This window comes from Octopus bimaculoides, chromosome 8 (genome assembly GCF_046866305.1).
Source record: "Octopus bimaculoides isolate indiv1 chromosome 8, ASM4686630v1, whole genome shotgun sequence".
Taxonomy (NCBI): domain Eukaryota; kingdom Metazoa; phylum Mollusca; class Cephalopoda; order Octopoda; family Octopodidae; genus Octopus; species Octopus bimaculoides.
Window position 1 is genome coordinate 9,345,063 of NC_142935.1, and position 17,858 is coordinate 9,362,920.

Genomic DNA, 17,858 nt, shown 5'->3' on the forward strand with positions numbered 1-17,858 from the left:
AAACAATTTAGAAATAGGCGTATGTTGCTGTTACTGTTATTGTAGCAGGAGAGGATGAAACAAAATGAGTGGCACTTTATTATAGGCACAGGTGGAGTGGTTTTAGCGCCACTCATCTTGGTATGGTGACTGCATGGATAACTGAGAGAAAAATGGTATTACAGTGTAGACTAAAAGAAAACAGATATTCATCGGTGGCATCACTACTGCTCGGTAACGTTGGAAAGAGTGGTACTGTCGGGAGGTGCAGAAACTGTGGAGATTCCCGATCGTCAGTCGACGAAATGTGTGTTTCTTAAATGCGAGCTGTTAGTATATTACTAAATAATTTGTACCTTGTAGGAAGAACTCTTCACAGATTTTCTCACTCCATTGCTTACTGGCGGGCCACAGCCGGCATGGGTTACTGATATCGGCACATTTCATGGCGATCTGTAATGGAACATCAGAGGCACTATTAGTTATGTAATATAAAAAAGAACAAGTTTGGAGAGAGAGAGAGAGAGAGAGAGAGAGAGGGAGGGTATGTAAGAAGGCGTGAGTGTGTGCATGTGTTTGGGAGAGGAGAGATAACAGTAATGGAAGAATATATTTACCTGCATCACAAAATGTCTATGATTGGCATTGTTCTTGATTGTGAAATTGGGATCATCTTGGTACTCCTGAAAAACAAGACAAAACAAAACAAAATAAAAACATTTCTATATTTAAATAACCATATACATATCAAGAAATAAAATGATAGTAAAACATTTGTAGGTCACTGAATGTACAACACTTTCTGCCATTCTCTCGGTCACCGTAGTAAGATGTTCCAGTGACAAGCGTTGCGAGAAAACTGCTAACTGTTTTGACTGCAAGTTTTATGTCAGGATATATTTCTCCTAGAAGAATTGCCTTCCTCACGACTTGGTCAAAAACAACGAAAAACTCCTCTACCCCTGGGAAAGCTATTAATCTATAGCTAAAACCCTGACAAGTACCACTGTTCAGGATCAGAACGGATCTGGGATTAATAGTAATTAAGGGGTGTCTCCACGCCCCCAACAAATCTACAACTCCTTGACTGGAGCCTCATCATCGGATACAGTTTGTTATAATTGTCAGGGTCTTATCTATGAGTTAAACAGATTTTGTAGGAGGTAGAGGAGGCTCCTGTCATTTTTGACGAAGCCGTGGAAAAAAAACAAAAACAAAAAAACTCTGTCATAAAACTTGCAGCCAAAATAGTTACTAGTCATCTTACAAGGCTTCTCACTGGAACCTGCTATGGCAACCGAGAGAGTAGCAAAAGTGATGTACAAACTTTTGTCACTGAAATGCAAAGATGTACAGATGTCATGGTAAAGATTGTTTGCCAAAATAACATGGCAGTCCTGGTTTAGGACGAATGTTGCTGTAATTTAGCCCCAGGAGACAATACGACACGATCGTGTCCTTATATTTTCGAACAAGGGAATCTAGCACCCCCACTCAGCTCATAACAATATCTGTGTATCGCAATTTCCGTGTTTCCTGGGGCTAAATTACAGCAAGATCCATCCTAAACCAGGACTGTTATGTTATGTTGGCAATACGACACGATCTGTGTCCTTATATTTTCGAACAAGGGAATCTAGCACCCCCACTCAGCTCATAACAATATCTGTGTATCGCAATTTCCGGGTTTCCTGGGGCTAAATTACAGCAACGTTCATCCTAAACCAGGACTGTTATGTTATGTTGGCAAACAATCTTTACTACAAAGTACTGTTACTGAATATCTCTCTCTGTGAGATTTAAAAATAGTAATTTTCTAATGTACAGATGTCGTCTCACAATCGTTTCATTTCTTGATCCGGTTTGTATCTTATAATGTCTTATTGGCGATGGATGCGTGGCACGAAGAGTTATATCCGCGTATATGTAAGGAAGGAAATAAACCAGAATAATCAGGCTGAGAGTGAGACAGCTTACATCTGACAGGATGAGGCAATGATCATCATCATATACAAACATACATACACATACACACATATATTATAATATGCATATGACACACACACACACACACACACACACACACACACATTATAATATACATATGATATGCACACACAAAATACATTTAAATAAACTCCAACCTTGAATTTCCGGATAAATTCTTGCTGCCTGGTTATATCTGTAGCCAGAATCAAAGACTTCAGCTGCCATTCAAGAAGACCCCTAAGTTGCAAGAAAAAGGAAAAAAAAGGGGGGAATAGAGATAGAGAAGCAATTGAAAAAGAATTATAAATGAAAATACACACGACAAAATAACAAAATAACAAAAGATTTTTAGTAGCACTAAAGAACAGAAAAAAAAAATCAATAATGTTTATTTTGACAAATATCAAATGGTAAATTTTGTCTGGAAGTTGGTGTGGGTGGGGAGATCAATTAGGCAATTAAGTCGTTCAAATATGGTTGCGGTTCTAATGCGATAGACTAGTGGCACACGAAAAGGTCTGAAAAGGTCAGGCCAACGCTTATGTCTGCATTTTGATAGCACTGAAGGAGGCTGAAGAAAAACCCCTCGAGGGACATTTCTGCGTGCCACAGACATTATACGATAGAATCTCACATATATAATAGAGTGGAATTGAAAGAACTTCGATTAAATGAGATTATCCAAGTATTTAGACGTCAGAACTTCTTGTAGTGGGTGTTTAAAATCTAATGAGAAGCAAGGAAGGTAACGCAATAATTACCCGTTTTACTATCATAGGCACAAGGCCCGAAATTTGTGGGGAGGTGGGGATGAGTCGATTACGTCGACCCCAGTGCTTCACTTAATTTATCTTAATTCATCGACTCCGAAAGGAAGAAAGGCAAAGTCGACCTTGGCGGAATTTGAACTCAGAACATAGCGACAGGCAAAATACCGCTAAGCATTTTGTCCAGCGTGCTAACGATTCTGCCAGCTCGCAATAATTATGCCCAATTGAAATGTTTGGGAAATAAAGACAATGCCGTTGGAAGTGAACTTTGTCGTTTTGTCTTTAAAACTGGTAAAAACAAAAGTTATCTTTCGATCTTGACACATTTAATCAGCCAGTGAATAATATTCATCATAGCTACTAGACTCATAGAATATAAATTTCTACTAAATTTACACACAGTGATCATTTTACTTTCCTTACAAACTGAGGTTGGTAATTAACAATAGATCAAATTACTATTTTCTTCTGAAGATCTGGCGTTATAAAGTGATTATGTAACGATTCCCGTACAACATACTCGTATACGCTAGCGAAACACATGTAAAGAGTATATACTTTATCGTGTTATAATAAAAAGTTTAACCGAATCTTCTGTTTTAGTCCGGTCTTGGATATACTCTCTGTAATTTATTTAAATGCAAATAAGCCCAAAAGAAAACGGGAGGACAAATTATGTTTGATTGGAAATCGGATATAAGTGGATTCACATGGAGTTTTAATCACCAGTTAGCTGTTATTTCATTTCAAATAGCAATTTATATGCATGTAAATGTATATATATATATATATATATATATATATATATATATATATATGTGTGTATGAATGCATGTATGTATGTATACATATGATGGCTGTCCACTCGTGCCCATGCGGAGTGTCAACAATGCTCGTGCATTGGGTTATTGCACCAGCAACCGGCTTTACCCGGGTTCGGGCCCACAGCTTTCATGGTTGCCGCGGCGCCCTTCAACTCAGCCGGTGATCGGATAGCCACCCCCTCCGGCGACAGTAGAATCTAAAATTTAAGGTCCAATAAGGTTTGCACAACTCACAGACCCTCTCCACCGTACTGACATGATCCAGAGACAACCCAGGGCAAGATACACAGTGCCAATATGGGTCGCAGGCTCAGGATTGCGTGAATGCCAAGATTTCAAGCGCAAGCAAATGATCCCCAAAATGGTAAATGCCATTCCCTGTATTTCTGGTTTTATATCAGTGTCACCTACTCTCAGAAACTTGCTTTAACTCTAGTCAAAGGCCAAAATATGTCAGAGGTGCAAGCAGTCTATCTATACAAATACAGTAGAACCTCGCAGTACGAGCCGAGACTCGTGCGAATTTTTGTCTTGAAGTACGAGCGGAAATCCGCAGTACGAAAACACAAATCGTCCCATCTTTAAGGTAATTCATTTACAGAAACACACACACACACACGCATATATAAATACATACACACACACACACACGCATATATAAATACATACACACACACACACACACACACACACACACACACACACACACACACACAGAGTAGAACCTCGCAGTACGAGTGCCCCATTGTACGAGTAATTTGCTGTACGAGCCGAGACTCGTGCGAATTTTTGTCTTGAAGTACGAGCGGAAATCCGCAGTACGAGAACACAAATCGTCCCATTTTTAAGGTAAATCAGTTAATAAAACCAGTTTACATATATTTCTTTTGCATTCTCTGTTCTATAATTGTCATTTTACTTGTAACTATGCTTTTTCTGTTTTAAAACCCATAAAAAATCATTTTTGAGTGGTTTTGAAGGGCTGGAACGGATTAATTATATTTTAGCTAACTTCAATGGGGAAAATTGATTTGTTAAACGAGTAAATCGTAAGACAAGCTTGGTCATGGAACGAATTAAACTCGTACTGCGAGGTATCACTGTATTTTTCTAGGAGCGGGGGTTCGCTGATTACAAAGATCACATTCATTTTTGAAAATTAGAGATTTAAGTCTTGCTTCTTTTCGATTCTCTCATCAAAGATCTGTAATTCTTCAATAAAATGCAACTATTTCTTAGACTGAGGAATTGATTATGTCAATTTTTGTAGTTCTCTGGTTAGTGATTACGAATATGATATCAATTTTTCTGTTTCCGATACGATACCTCCAATACACACACGCTCACACATACATTCATACAAACGAATACACACACACACACACTTATAAACACATGTCTGTATATTTGTATGTTTATATATATGTAAATACACACACACATTTTTGCGTGTATGTATATATATATATATATATATGTGTGTGTGTGTGTGTATACGTACATATATACATGCATGATGTACATGCACATATATCTATTCATGTATGTATATATGTATATATGTATGTGTTCGCGTTTGTGCATGGCCTGTGTGTATCACTGTTTTTGCATTTATGAGATAGGATAATCTATTCGTGGTTTAGCATGAATAAATTATATATATATATATATATATATATATATATATATATATATATGTATATGTATATATATGTATATATATATATGAATATATATATATATATATATATATATATATACATACACACATATATACATATACATACATACACATATATATACATATACATACATACACATATATATACATATACATACATATACACACACACACATATACATACATATACACACACACACACACATATACACATATATATATATACATACACACATATACATATACATACATACACATATACATACATACACACACACACACACACACACATATATATATATATACACTCAGTATTAAAAACTAAAATAAATGGAACTGATTACAATAACAAAAAAACAAAAAAACAAAGAGGCGTAAGGGATAAAAAATAAAGCATCCATAACGTATCGGTTTCGTTGGTGACTATATTTCTATCTGTATATAGACCTGTGTGGTTACGTAAGCCAGTGATAGACAAGAGATGGTCCCTTGAGAGCGGGGACCCAGTCAGCAAGTGCTAACCTGGCTTCAAGGTGCGATGCACAAAAAGGATGTCCTACATCAGCGCTCACCATTGATGTGCATCAAAATGGTCGAAGATTCCGCATTCATGTAGCACACCAACGGCTGACCTCCAATGATGGTTTTCAAGAACAGAGGAATTCTGAAATCAACAAAAATAAAATAAAATAAAGTAAATAGAAATAAATATTAAATAGAAAAGTCACGTTAATTTCGAAAGGTTATATACATATTTATATAGACAGGTAGATACATACATATACATATATATGTACGCATGTGTGTATATCTTTCAAAACGACGGGATGGTCACGGCTGGAATATTATTGGTCGTAAATCTGCTCGATCGGCATAGATCGGTGGCTAAAAGAAACAACAACCAGCAAAGCCATGAAGAGTGGATTCTTCTCCATTTGTTTCGGACCACCTCGTAAAGGTAATGTTTGCTAACCTATTTCCTGTCGTTAATTAATCTCCTCGCTCATCACCACCACCGTCACCGCCACCACCACATTTTCATTGTCATCGTGTGTCATCGTCATCATCACCATCATCATCATTACCCTTACTCCTCCTTTTCACCCCGCTACTGTTTCCCCTTCAGACTGCCCCTCCTGCTACCCCTTCTCCTGTTATCGTCTGCTCTCTGCAAGTTGAACACCATGGATCGCCATCTTAGTCTCGTGCTGCCTCTTATACATTCATCGTATCTCAAGTCCCCGTCCAGTCTCTATAAAAGATTCCTGAGACTTGCCTTTCCCACTCGATTGAACACTAAAAATAACCTTTCTTCATGAGCTCCGTTAAAATTACAATTCATTTCAGTAATCATATCATTTCAGATATTTATGAACGATAAGTTAAATAGGATGAAAACATTATCGATAAACCGTCACTATATACATCCTATGACCTGCCTGACAAAATTCCACTCTTTAATTATACATCAACACTGAGGCGATAGGATTCCAGCTTAGATTCTCAGACTTAAGTCTACGAAATTTTGATATCGATAGTTCTGTAGGCCTGCCTATCAAGTTAGTCGGTTTTTCACATTTCGTTTTTCACATTACAATAGTACATCAGCATTGAAGTAAATTTTCAGTCTGGCCTCTTAGATAAACAGATTTGTTCCGGCCAAAAGTTCAAGCCATGTCTAACTTAATAACACCACCTGATAGGATCTGTTAAATCACTTTTAAGTCACGTTTTGTGGCATCATGATCTATTCCAGTAAAGAATTGTTGACTGAGATGTTCGCAGGTATAGATGGCTTATCTGGTATCCCTTGAAGAAATTTGTCCAGGTTTCTGGGATAATGTTAAATAGGAGAGCAAGGGAAAGAATCGCAAAACGGATTTTTGAAGCCGGGTCAAGCGGCGGAAAACCTAGGATTAAGATCACAAGCAAGATTATTGGATAATATCCTTGATAATATCCTTGGTTATCCTTGAGAATCCAGCCCGAGATTGTAACAACGGATGCTTCTGATAGGACCCTTGGGGGGGGGGGGCTCCCCGAGGACTTTTCCCCCATGACCCTCCAGAAAATAGTGGGTGGAGGAAATGGATGAATGGACACTGGAGGCAAAACTAGATTTATAGAATGACGGTACATGTGATTTTTTCCCACAAATGAAATGGAAAGAACTTCAGCGGGGTGGTCATCTGGACTGACCCTGTAATTGGTTTTTATTAGCAGTGTGTAGATCTCCAACATAGACACGAGGTTACATATTTGATGGGAGAGGTCATCCTTTATCTTTTACTTGGTTCAGTCATTAGATTGTGGCCATACCGGAGCACCGACTTGAAGGGTTAAATTGAACAAATCATCTCCAATAGTGTAGTTCTTACTCTACCGGTCTCTTTTGCCGAACCGCTAAGTTGTACGGAAAATAACAAAGGTTAGCTGATTAATTCGAATCCCCCCCCACTCCGGTCCCCAAGAGTTCTAAATCCCGAACTATATAGTGGTTTCCCGAATTCTCCGGCATATGTACTCCCCACCTCATTCTCAACGGGGCGCCGATTCGTCGCAGGATTACCCGACTCTTGAGGGTCCCGAGCAACAGGAACTGGAATGTTTTGCTCAAAAACACAACGCATTACCCAGTCCAGGAACCGAAACCACTGTCTCACGATAATGAGTGCAACATCCTAACCACTAAGCCACGCGCCTCCATTAAACCGAACCCTTACTGCTTCATTTTATTAACCCGTCTCCCCGGAATGGGGTAGGGAAAGATTAAGATTAAAATGGAATAACTTACTTCATAAAGAGATGCTAAGACATTAGTTGTTGCTATGAGGTAAGCTTGGTTCACTCCAGGATGATCCAAGTCATGCATCATAGAGGCAAAAAGAGCTGCCATTGCTTCTATTGGAAGAACACAATTATATAACTGCAAAAGACAAAAAAAGACAGAAAGAGACATTTCTTAGAAAGGAAAAAATTAAAACGTTGGCTAAAATTAAATTAGATTCAACTTTACGATGAAAGTCAACAAAGTTTGCTTTATAAGCCTTTTAGATGTATTGAAAGATACAGAAATAATTTATTCTCAAACGTATGATAATGCTCATAAAATAGTATGAACAGGATAAACTATATTCTGCAGGAAAATTCGTTACCGGCCAGCCAATATATGGATACTTTATCCTGTTTATGCTATTTTATTAGCATTATCATGCGTTTGGAGGCGCAATGGCTCAGTGGTTAGGGCAGCGGACTCGCGGTCGTAGGATCGTGGTTTCGATTCCCAGACCGGGAATTGTAAGTGTTTATTGAGCGAAAACACCTAAAGCTCCACGAGGCTCCGGCAGGGGATGGTGGCGAACCCTGCTGTACTCTTTCACCACAACTTTCTCTCACTCTTTCTTCCTGTTTCTGTTGTGCCTGTAATTCAAAGGGCCAGCCTTGTCACACACAGTGTCACGCTGAATCTCCCCGAGAACTACGTTAAGGGTACACGTGTCTGTGGAGTGCTCAGCCACTTGCACGTTAATTTCACGAGCAGGCTGGTGCGTTGATCGGATCAACTGGAACCCTCTTCGTCGTTACCGACGGAGTGCCAACCATCATGCGTTTAAGAATAAATTATTTCTGTATTTTTAAATTACTTTGCTAAAATTAAAGGAATTAAATCAGCTAAAATATAAAACGTGATGGATTTTTCATGTGACGGAAAAGATGTTATTTTTTATGGATATTCTTTAAATGAATAAATATTTAAGACGTCGGTTATTTGCATAATAATGGAAAGTGTTTAATGTAGTTCATGTTTTATTTTTGAATTATTTTTCAGTTATTGGATGGAGGGGCGCCGTCTCGAGCGAATCGACTCCAGTACCTATATTTAAAGCCGCCACTTAGGTTTCGGAGACACAAACAAACCAATACCGGTTGTCAAGCGGTGGGTGATACACACACGTACACACTCACACACACACACAGACAGACAAGCAAACACACTAAGGCAGACATATATGCATAAATCTATATGACGAGGCTCCACACAGTATTCCACGCAGTTTCCGTCTATCAGATTCATGATTCACTCATAAGGATCTGTTCGGGACTTTAGTAGAAAACACTTGCCTATGGTGCCGTGAAGTGGGACTGAACCCGAAGGCATGCGATTGCAAAGCAAGTTTCTTAACCGCTCGGCCATTCCTAATGTGGGAGCCATTTGATGTGTGTGTGAGTGTATGCGCACATGTGTATACGTGTGAGTATGGTACGTTCTACGTGTATACATTATTACGGCACTCCGTCGATTACAACGACGAGGGTTCCAGTTGATCCGATCAACGGAACAGCCTGCTCGTGAAATTAATGTGTAAGTGGCTGAGCACTCCACAGACACATGTATCCTTAACGTAGTTCTCTGGGAAAGGCTTTTGAAGGCTGGCCTTTTGAAATACAGGCAGAAAGAAACAGGAAGAAAAAGTGAGAGAAAGTTGTGGTGAAAGAGTACAGCAGGGTTCGCCACCATCCCCTGCCGGAGCCTCGTGGTGCTTTAGGTGTTTTTGCTCAATAAACACTCACAACGCCCGGTCTGGGAATCGAAACCGCGATCCTACGACCGCGAGTCCGCTGCCTTAAGCACTGGGCCATTGCGCCTCCACATTATATATATATATGTCTATACAAAGCACACACACACACACACACACACACACACACACATACACACATATATTGGGTTGGTGGATAATTATTGCGGCTTTTTTTCAACAAATTTTATTCAACAAAAATAATAACAATATTTAACAAAAACATCTTTAAATGACGGTCTGACCGTCTGCCAAACAAATGAGAAGCAGTAATTGAGGCAGATGGTGAATATGCTCCAGAACAATCATTTAAAGATGTTTTTGTTACATGTTGTTATTGTTTTTGTTGAATAAAATTTGTAAAAAAAAAAAAAAAAGCGGCAATAATTATGCACCAACTCAATATATACAATGTTGGCCAAAAGTCACCTGACAGTAAATCAAAACCTTTAATTCCAAGATTAAAACAAAAAAGTATTTTATATTTGACTTCGCTAATAAATAGACAAATGTTGAAAAAAACAAAACAAAACAAAAACGGTGATTTTAACTCACAGAATTCAATTATTAAACATCCATAATTGGATTGAATAAATAAAATTGAATATGAAGTATTATGGAATTTTGATTTACTGTCGGGTGACTTTTGGCCAACTCTGTGTGTGTGTGTGTGTGTGTGTGTGTGTAGTTTTACCTCTTTCTCTCTCAGGTAGCAATGCATTGCCTGGGTAACATCAGCTGCGTGCAAGGAATTGTGGTACGGATTACTGTCATGGTAACCTTCTTCTATTGAACCTAAGAAGATAAAGAGGGAGAGATAGAGAGAGAAAGAAAAACAAATGCGGAAGAGATAGACAGAGGGATAGAAAAAGAAAGAGAGAGAAGGAGAGAAGAGAAATTAATGACGATGATGGTACTGATAATGATGTTGATGATGATGATGAATGTGTGTGGTGATGACGATTGTATTTTAGCTGAATTTTAGCCTTGATTGAGCAGGCCTAGGGTTAAAATCCTCCCAACTGTAAAACCAATCTGGTTAGCTTTTTAACAGCTCACACATTAAATGTGTGGAGGCGCAATGGCCCAGTGGTTAGGGCAGCGGACTCGCGGTCATAGGATCGCGGTTTCGATTCCCAGACCGGGCGTTGTGAGTGTTTATTGAGCAAAAACACCTAAAGCTCCACGAGGCTCCGGCAGGGGATGGTGGCGAACCCTGCTGTACTCTTCCACCACAACTTTCTCTCACTCTTACTTCCTGTTTCTGTTGTGCCTGTAATTCAAAGGGTCAGCCTTGTCACACTGTGTCACACTGAATATCCCCGAGAACTACGTTAAGGGTACACGTGTCTGTGGAGTGCTCAGCCACTTGCACGTTAATTTCTTCGAGCAGGCTGTTCCGTTGATCGGATCAACGGGAACCCTCGACTTCGTAAGCGACGGAGTGCCAACAACACATTAAATGTATTAAACACTAACTTACGCTTTTTCTTTTAGTTAATCTGAGGAAACGGGTGAGGAATGAAAATGTCTAATATTTCGGGTAGAACTAACTGCTCGTCAGTAAAGATGGTAAACTGCGTAGCTAAGAAATTAATATTTTAAGTACAAACGCTTTGGCTGGAATTAGAAACACAAACCGAAAAAAACAAAATTATTGTCGTTTTTCTAAACATTAGCGACCTCAGTTCTTTGTCTACGATTATATATACCCTTTATTTCTCCTTCATTTTTTAATAAAAAAATCACTTTCTTTCAAATCATCTTATCTATTCTATTTATCTGTCTGTCTGTCTGTCTGTCTGTCAGCCTGTCTATCTGTCAAGTTATCTGTCCGTCTGTCTACCTATCTCTATATCTACCAGCCAACCCATCTCTTTCTCTCTATATATCTATCTACCCATCTCTCTCTCTCTCTCTCTCTCCATCTCCCACCTAGATTTCTCGTATATCTTCAAATGACTTCCCAGAACAGTCTCTAGAACACCATTTCCTGTTTTCTTTGTCTATTTGTGTTATCATTGAAAATATCTACTTCTTTCCTTTTTTTCCTTTTTGTTCATATTTTTATTACTGCCAGCCTCACTTATTCATTAATCACATTAAACATTAACCTCCCATTCTTTCTTCTCCAATTCCCTTTTTCACAAACTCCCAACACTTTTCCTCAGTTCATTCCCCGCTCCCAATCTCTCGTAAGGACGAAAAATTCATATAAAGACAATAAAATACATATTCATTCTGGCGGATTCGAACTTGAATATGCTAATCGCTGGTGTATTTCGTTATTGGAGAACGATGTTTCCTTTGTGGTAATGTGCAATTCCAAATGCACTCAATGTGTTGTGAGTGCATGTAGACGAAATTCAGAAGCGATTGGTATAATCACGTTCATATCTGCCGGAACGTAGTAAGAATGAATATGTAGGTCAGTGTTTTGTTGATTTCCACTGTTTTCTGACGATGTATTATTCCTATGAATACGCAAAAAAAGTAAAAAAAAAAGTTAAGAAGTATCTCGTTTGATTTGCTAAAAGTTGCAAATCAAATTCTTTCAACTTATCTGAAAAAGACCCTCACAACACATACCACAAAAAAACCCCTTTAATCATAGATCTGTTTAATCAGCGTGCAGCTGGATACTGAACACCACCATCAGCACGACCACCACCACCACCACCAGCACGACGACGACGACGACCACCACCACCACCAACAGCAACAACAATGCGCTACAGTGTTATATTATTTCATATACACTCACACATTCATTCATGCATACATACATACATGATGCATACACACATACGTAAATACATACATATATGCAAATATACTTACAGACATACACATAAATACATACATATATTTTACCTACATAAGAGTGATTTCTGTTTAATTTCTACCGAAGAGTGTAAAAGACTGACATCAAATTATTCACTCCCGGAATCTCTTTTGAAATTAGTGCCATTGTTGCTGACGCAGACAGAACCACCTCCATTATCTCGGATTTCAAATCATATTGTTTAAAAAACAATATGATCTATTGTTTTCCCCAAAATTTTAATTGTTTTTGTTCATCTCTAACTCTCTTTCTCTAGCGTTTTTCTCTAGCTCCCACTTTAAACAGATCCGATTGAAACGGGTTACCGAATTTGATCGCATGTTACGAATAACCGTCTGCAAGCAGAAGGGCACCTTTACATTATTGTTAAATCTGCTTTAATTAACATTGAAATCTTCTTTAAAGCACATCTTACTTCCGGATTGCCAGATACATTGACACATTGTGTAATATGGTTCGGAGTATAATATTTCCGAAGTAAATCTAATTAAAGAGCTGGTGGTTATGGTTTGAAACGCTTTGAAAGCAAAGATTGTCCAGCTCAGGGCTAACCTAGGGTTACACAACAACAACAATAATCACAACAATTCCCTTCTCTCAATAATACACTCAGCTTAGTTCTCTATTGCCATCCAGAAACGTTTCTGGTAAGTCGCTATAGCTACATTAACAGATAATACAGTCAACATTCCTTTACCCCCTCCCCCTCTCCCCTCTCTCTCTATCTATCTATACCTGTGAGAGAATACAATGGACCTGGCGGTGGTCTGTGTCAGTAAAGTATATATTTATTTCTATAAAAGGAAAATTACTCAAGTTAGTAGTATTTCAAACATAAGTTCTTCTTCAGGAAAGAGAGAAAAACTGCCTCCTTCACTTCAGAGGAATTGAAGGAGAGCATGTATCCAAAATCTAACAAACTTGCCCTGACAGTGTATTTTAGAAAATTATATTTGAAAGAAGTTTATCTGAAGGTAACTGCTAGAATTGAAACTATTAAAATACTATCGTAGAATTTAGATGAAATTAAATGAAAAGGTAAAAAGGCAACAACAAGAGAGTTCGCCATATTGATTTTACACACAAATATTCTCTGTTAGTGAATTAGTGTTATTATTCTTTGTTGTAGGTTAAGTTCTATGTTTCTACACATAACATAATGTTGCAGTCTTAATCTTATACATACGTTGTGTTTGTATGATTTATCCCTAGTTATACATAAACCCCAGGGACTTTGCTAGTATAAGTGTGTGTGTGTATATATATATATATATATATATATATAAATAATGCATATGTACACACACACACACACACACACATATAATGCATATGTATATATGAAATGAATAATTTTATGCATATATATATATATACATACACATATATATATATACACATACACATATTAGTATATTTACTACATGTATATATAATAATTACATTTTTATACATATACTTTTACGTTTAGTGTATATATATAAACATATATACAAACATACATACATACATATATATATATACATATATATATATATATATATATATATATATATATATACATATATATACGATAACTATAAGTATATGTATATGCTATATTTGTCTCTATATAAATTATCTGCACTCATGCGCTCATTTTCCTCGTATAAAATACATGCTTTATATATTAAACGTATATATATATATATATATATATATATATATATATATATATATATATATATATGCATATATACATATATGTATATGCATGAATATATACATATATACGTACATACACACACATATGTATATATATATATATATATATACATATATATATGCGGCTATACGTGTATATGCTTAAAGTGATTCATATCTTCAAGCCTTTCCATGAGAAGTCGTATGAACGAGATAAAATCGAAATCTCTCGCCTGATTTGTCATAACATATCAAGCGAGATCAAGTAACGAATAATATATTAACGTCTGTTATTAATATATATATATATATAAACTACAATAATATATATATATATATATATATATATATATATATATATATATAAACTACAATAATATATATATATATATATATATATATGTATATATATATATGTACGTGTATTTATATTTGCATGCATCTACCCACATCAGTCTTCCATTTGCCCCTTTTTCTCACTCTCCCTTTCTCTCTCTCTCTCTCTCTCTCTACACACACATATATATATACATACATACATACACATACATATATATGTATACATAGATGTATGTGCGCGCGCGATTTTGCATACTCACCCACACAAACCTACATTTATATTAATAACAAAATACCCTTCATTCATATATATATACATACATACATACATATGTATATATATATATATACATACACATAGACAAATGTATATATATATATATATATATATATATATATATATATATATATATATATATGTACATACGCAGACACAAATGTATAAATATATATACACACACACACACACACAGACACATATATATGATGTGTGTATATATATGCACGTCATACATGAGACATATACAATGAGAAATAAGACAAAGAAGACATGTTGCTTACTGAGGCACCGCATCAACTTTATTATATCAATGTTGAATATATCTAAGAAGCCGTAATCTTGGAACAAATGTAAAGCTAGATGGAAAAGCGATTTCCCTGCGGAGAAGAAACGGAAAAAAGAAGGATAAAAAAAAGAGAGAGAGAGAGAGAAATAAGAAACTGTGCATACAATATTACGACATTATGTAAGAACTGCAGTCACAGAAAACATATTTCCTGGAATATCATTTCTTTTTACTCAATAAACACAGAAGGTAATGTTAAGACAAGTTACATCACGTTCACTATCGTTTATTTATTTATTTATTTACTTGTTGTTGTTATAAGGTGTAGCTGTGCTGTTAAGAAATTACTTCCCAATCATGTCATCTTGCGTTCAGTTCCAATGCCTGACCTCTCGAGCGGTGTATAGGAAATTTTGCCATAAACATTTTTGCCCTAAAATGACCTCATCACGTCTTTTTATTGTTTGACGTTGAATAAAGACTGATTGCTTATTTAATGCTTTTATAAAACCTGTTACCTACAGCTTTTGCCAAGCTATACATAAAAACAATCACAATCAAGAAGGTGTCGAAGTATCGTTTATTCCACTTCAATCATCTACGATCGGCCATTTTGGACCGAGTCTCGTTTACCGCCTAACCAGAAGTTCTTTCTCTTTGCACACCCACTCGATAGCTAGCCCGCAGTTTGTCATGAGTTCAAGAGCAATGCTCTACATACCATTCTTTTCATTATATTAGAAAAAAAAAAGAGAAATGCTTTATCATTGTCCAAACGACATATTTTCCTATGTGACGAAATTTCTGTAAGCGAATTTTCCGGACGAGCTCTTGAGTAAACGTCTTCTACCATAAGCTACAAGTTCGCCAAAGCCTTGTGACTGGATTTGACAGACGGGAAGTGAAAGAAGCAGGTCATGTATTTATGAATGTATGTATGTATGTATGTTTTTATCTGCGGTTTGAGTTTTTTCTAAGATAGTTCAAGCTGGCCGCTAAAAAAGCGACAAGACTTTCGAGTTAAGATAGCCCCCGGTGTTGTAAATACGTGGTTGAGTTGGTGTGTTGGTTGAATTATAAGGGTCCTGGATTAGCAGAATCCCTAGATAACAATTAACAGAGTAAAAGACTATAAGAAGACAGCATATAGAAGGAGCGAAGGAGCGGCAACATACCTGCTATTAGCTTGTCAAAATTGAAGATGTCAAACGACCAACTATCAACCGTTGATAACACACGCTGTCAAGAAAGAAAAGTACAGTTCTATATTTAAGAGATGAGGAATTATGTACATTATTTACATTCGATGAATATTTCTCTTCATCTTGTTTGTTGTTAACACAACGTTTCGGCTGATATACCCTCCAGCCTTCATCAGGTGCCTTGGGGAAATTTCGAACCTGGATTCTCATTCCTAAGGTATTTTTCGATGTTGTTGTTATTATTATTATTATTATTATTATTATTATTGTTAGTATTCAGGTCACTGCTTTGAATCGAACTCGGAATCTTGGGGTTAATAGCCCGCGCTCTTAACCACTACGCCCACAAGCATATGGCGTAGTAGTTAAGAGCGCAGGCTACTCATCCCAAGATTCCGAGTTCGATTCCAGACAGTGACCTGAATAATGATAATAGTAATAATAATAACATCGAAAAATACCTTAAGAATGAGAACCCAGGCTCGAAATTTCCCCAAGACACCTGATAATGGTTGGAGGGTATATCAGCCGAAACGTTGTGTTAACAACAAACAAGATGAGGACAAATATCCGTCAAATGTAAATAATTTAAATAATACGAGAAAGAAAAGGATAAAACAGTTATGATACATGGTTAAAAAATTTGGTTCCTTAACATGTGATTTCGGTTTCGAGCCTGTTGCATGACATACAAAATGTGATAAAAAAATATCGGAACTGTTGCTGTGGTGATGGTGGTAAGGTATGCAGAGTGAAGCCGCTTGGCATAGATTGACCTTGAACTCTGTTGCGCATGCGCACTAAGTTACAACGGTCTCGCTTGCTTCCGTTGTTTACAGCAGTGCTTGGAAGAAAAGCGTGCAAAGTGCGGTCGTTTCAACTCACCACAACGCTTCAATCAGGGACCGTGGCAGAGGAAATGTGTGTGCTCGCGCGCGCGTGTATGTGTGTGTGTGATTGTGTGTATGTGTGCATGTGTGAGTGTGTATGAGTGTATGTGTATGTGTGAGTGTGTATGAGTGTATGTGTATGTGTGAGAGTGTGTATGTGTGTGTGAATGTGTATAAGTATGTGTGTGTATGTGTGCTTGTATGTGTGTATGTATGTGTGTGTGTGTGTGAGTGTGTATAAGTATGTGTGTGTATGTGTGTGTGTGAGTGTGTATGAGTATGTGTGTGTGTGTGAGTGTGTATGTGTGTGTGTGAGTGTCTGTATGCGTGAGTGTATGTGTATGTATGTGTGAGTGTATGTGTATGTATGTGTGAGTGTGTGTGTATATGTGTGTGTTTGTGAGTGTATGTTGTGAAGGCGCATAGCTCAATGGTTAGAGCGTCGAGCTTACGATTGTGAGGTTGTGAGTTCGAATCCCATCCCGGGCTACGTGTTGTGTTCTTGAGCAA

At 37.2% G+C, this 17,858-nt stretch overlaps 1 protein-coding gene across 1 annotated transcript in view; it reads right to left on the bottom strand.

Annotated features, from left to right (window-relative positions):
* Positions 1 to 289: 289 nt before the first annotated feature.
* Positions 290 to 17,858, bottom strand: part of LOC106872159 (high affinity 3',5'-cyclic-AMP phosphodiesterase 7A) — a 45,101-nt gene continuing 27,532 nt past the window's right edge. The window contains exons 5-12 of the mRNA XM_089356065.1: positions 16,432 to 16,495; positions 15,252 to 15,347; positions 10,518 to 10,618; positions 8,038 to 8,169; positions 5,816 to 5,907; positions 2,124 to 2,205; positions 597 to 662; positions 290 to 432 (exon numbers count right to left, since the gene is read on the bottom strand). Coding sequence (XP_089212191.1) covers positions 310 to 432; positions 597 to 662; positions 2,124 to 2,205; positions 5,816 to 5,907; positions 8,038 to 8,169; positions 10,518 to 10,618; positions 15,252 to 15,347; positions 16,432 to 16,495 — 756 coding nt within the window. The 3' untranslated portion in view covers positions 290 to 309. The remainder of the gene's footprint in view (positions 433 to 596; positions 663 to 2,123; positions 2,206 to 5,815; positions 5,908 to 8,037; positions 8,170 to 10,517; positions 10,619 to 15,251; positions 15,348 to 16,431; positions 16,496 to 17,858) is intronic.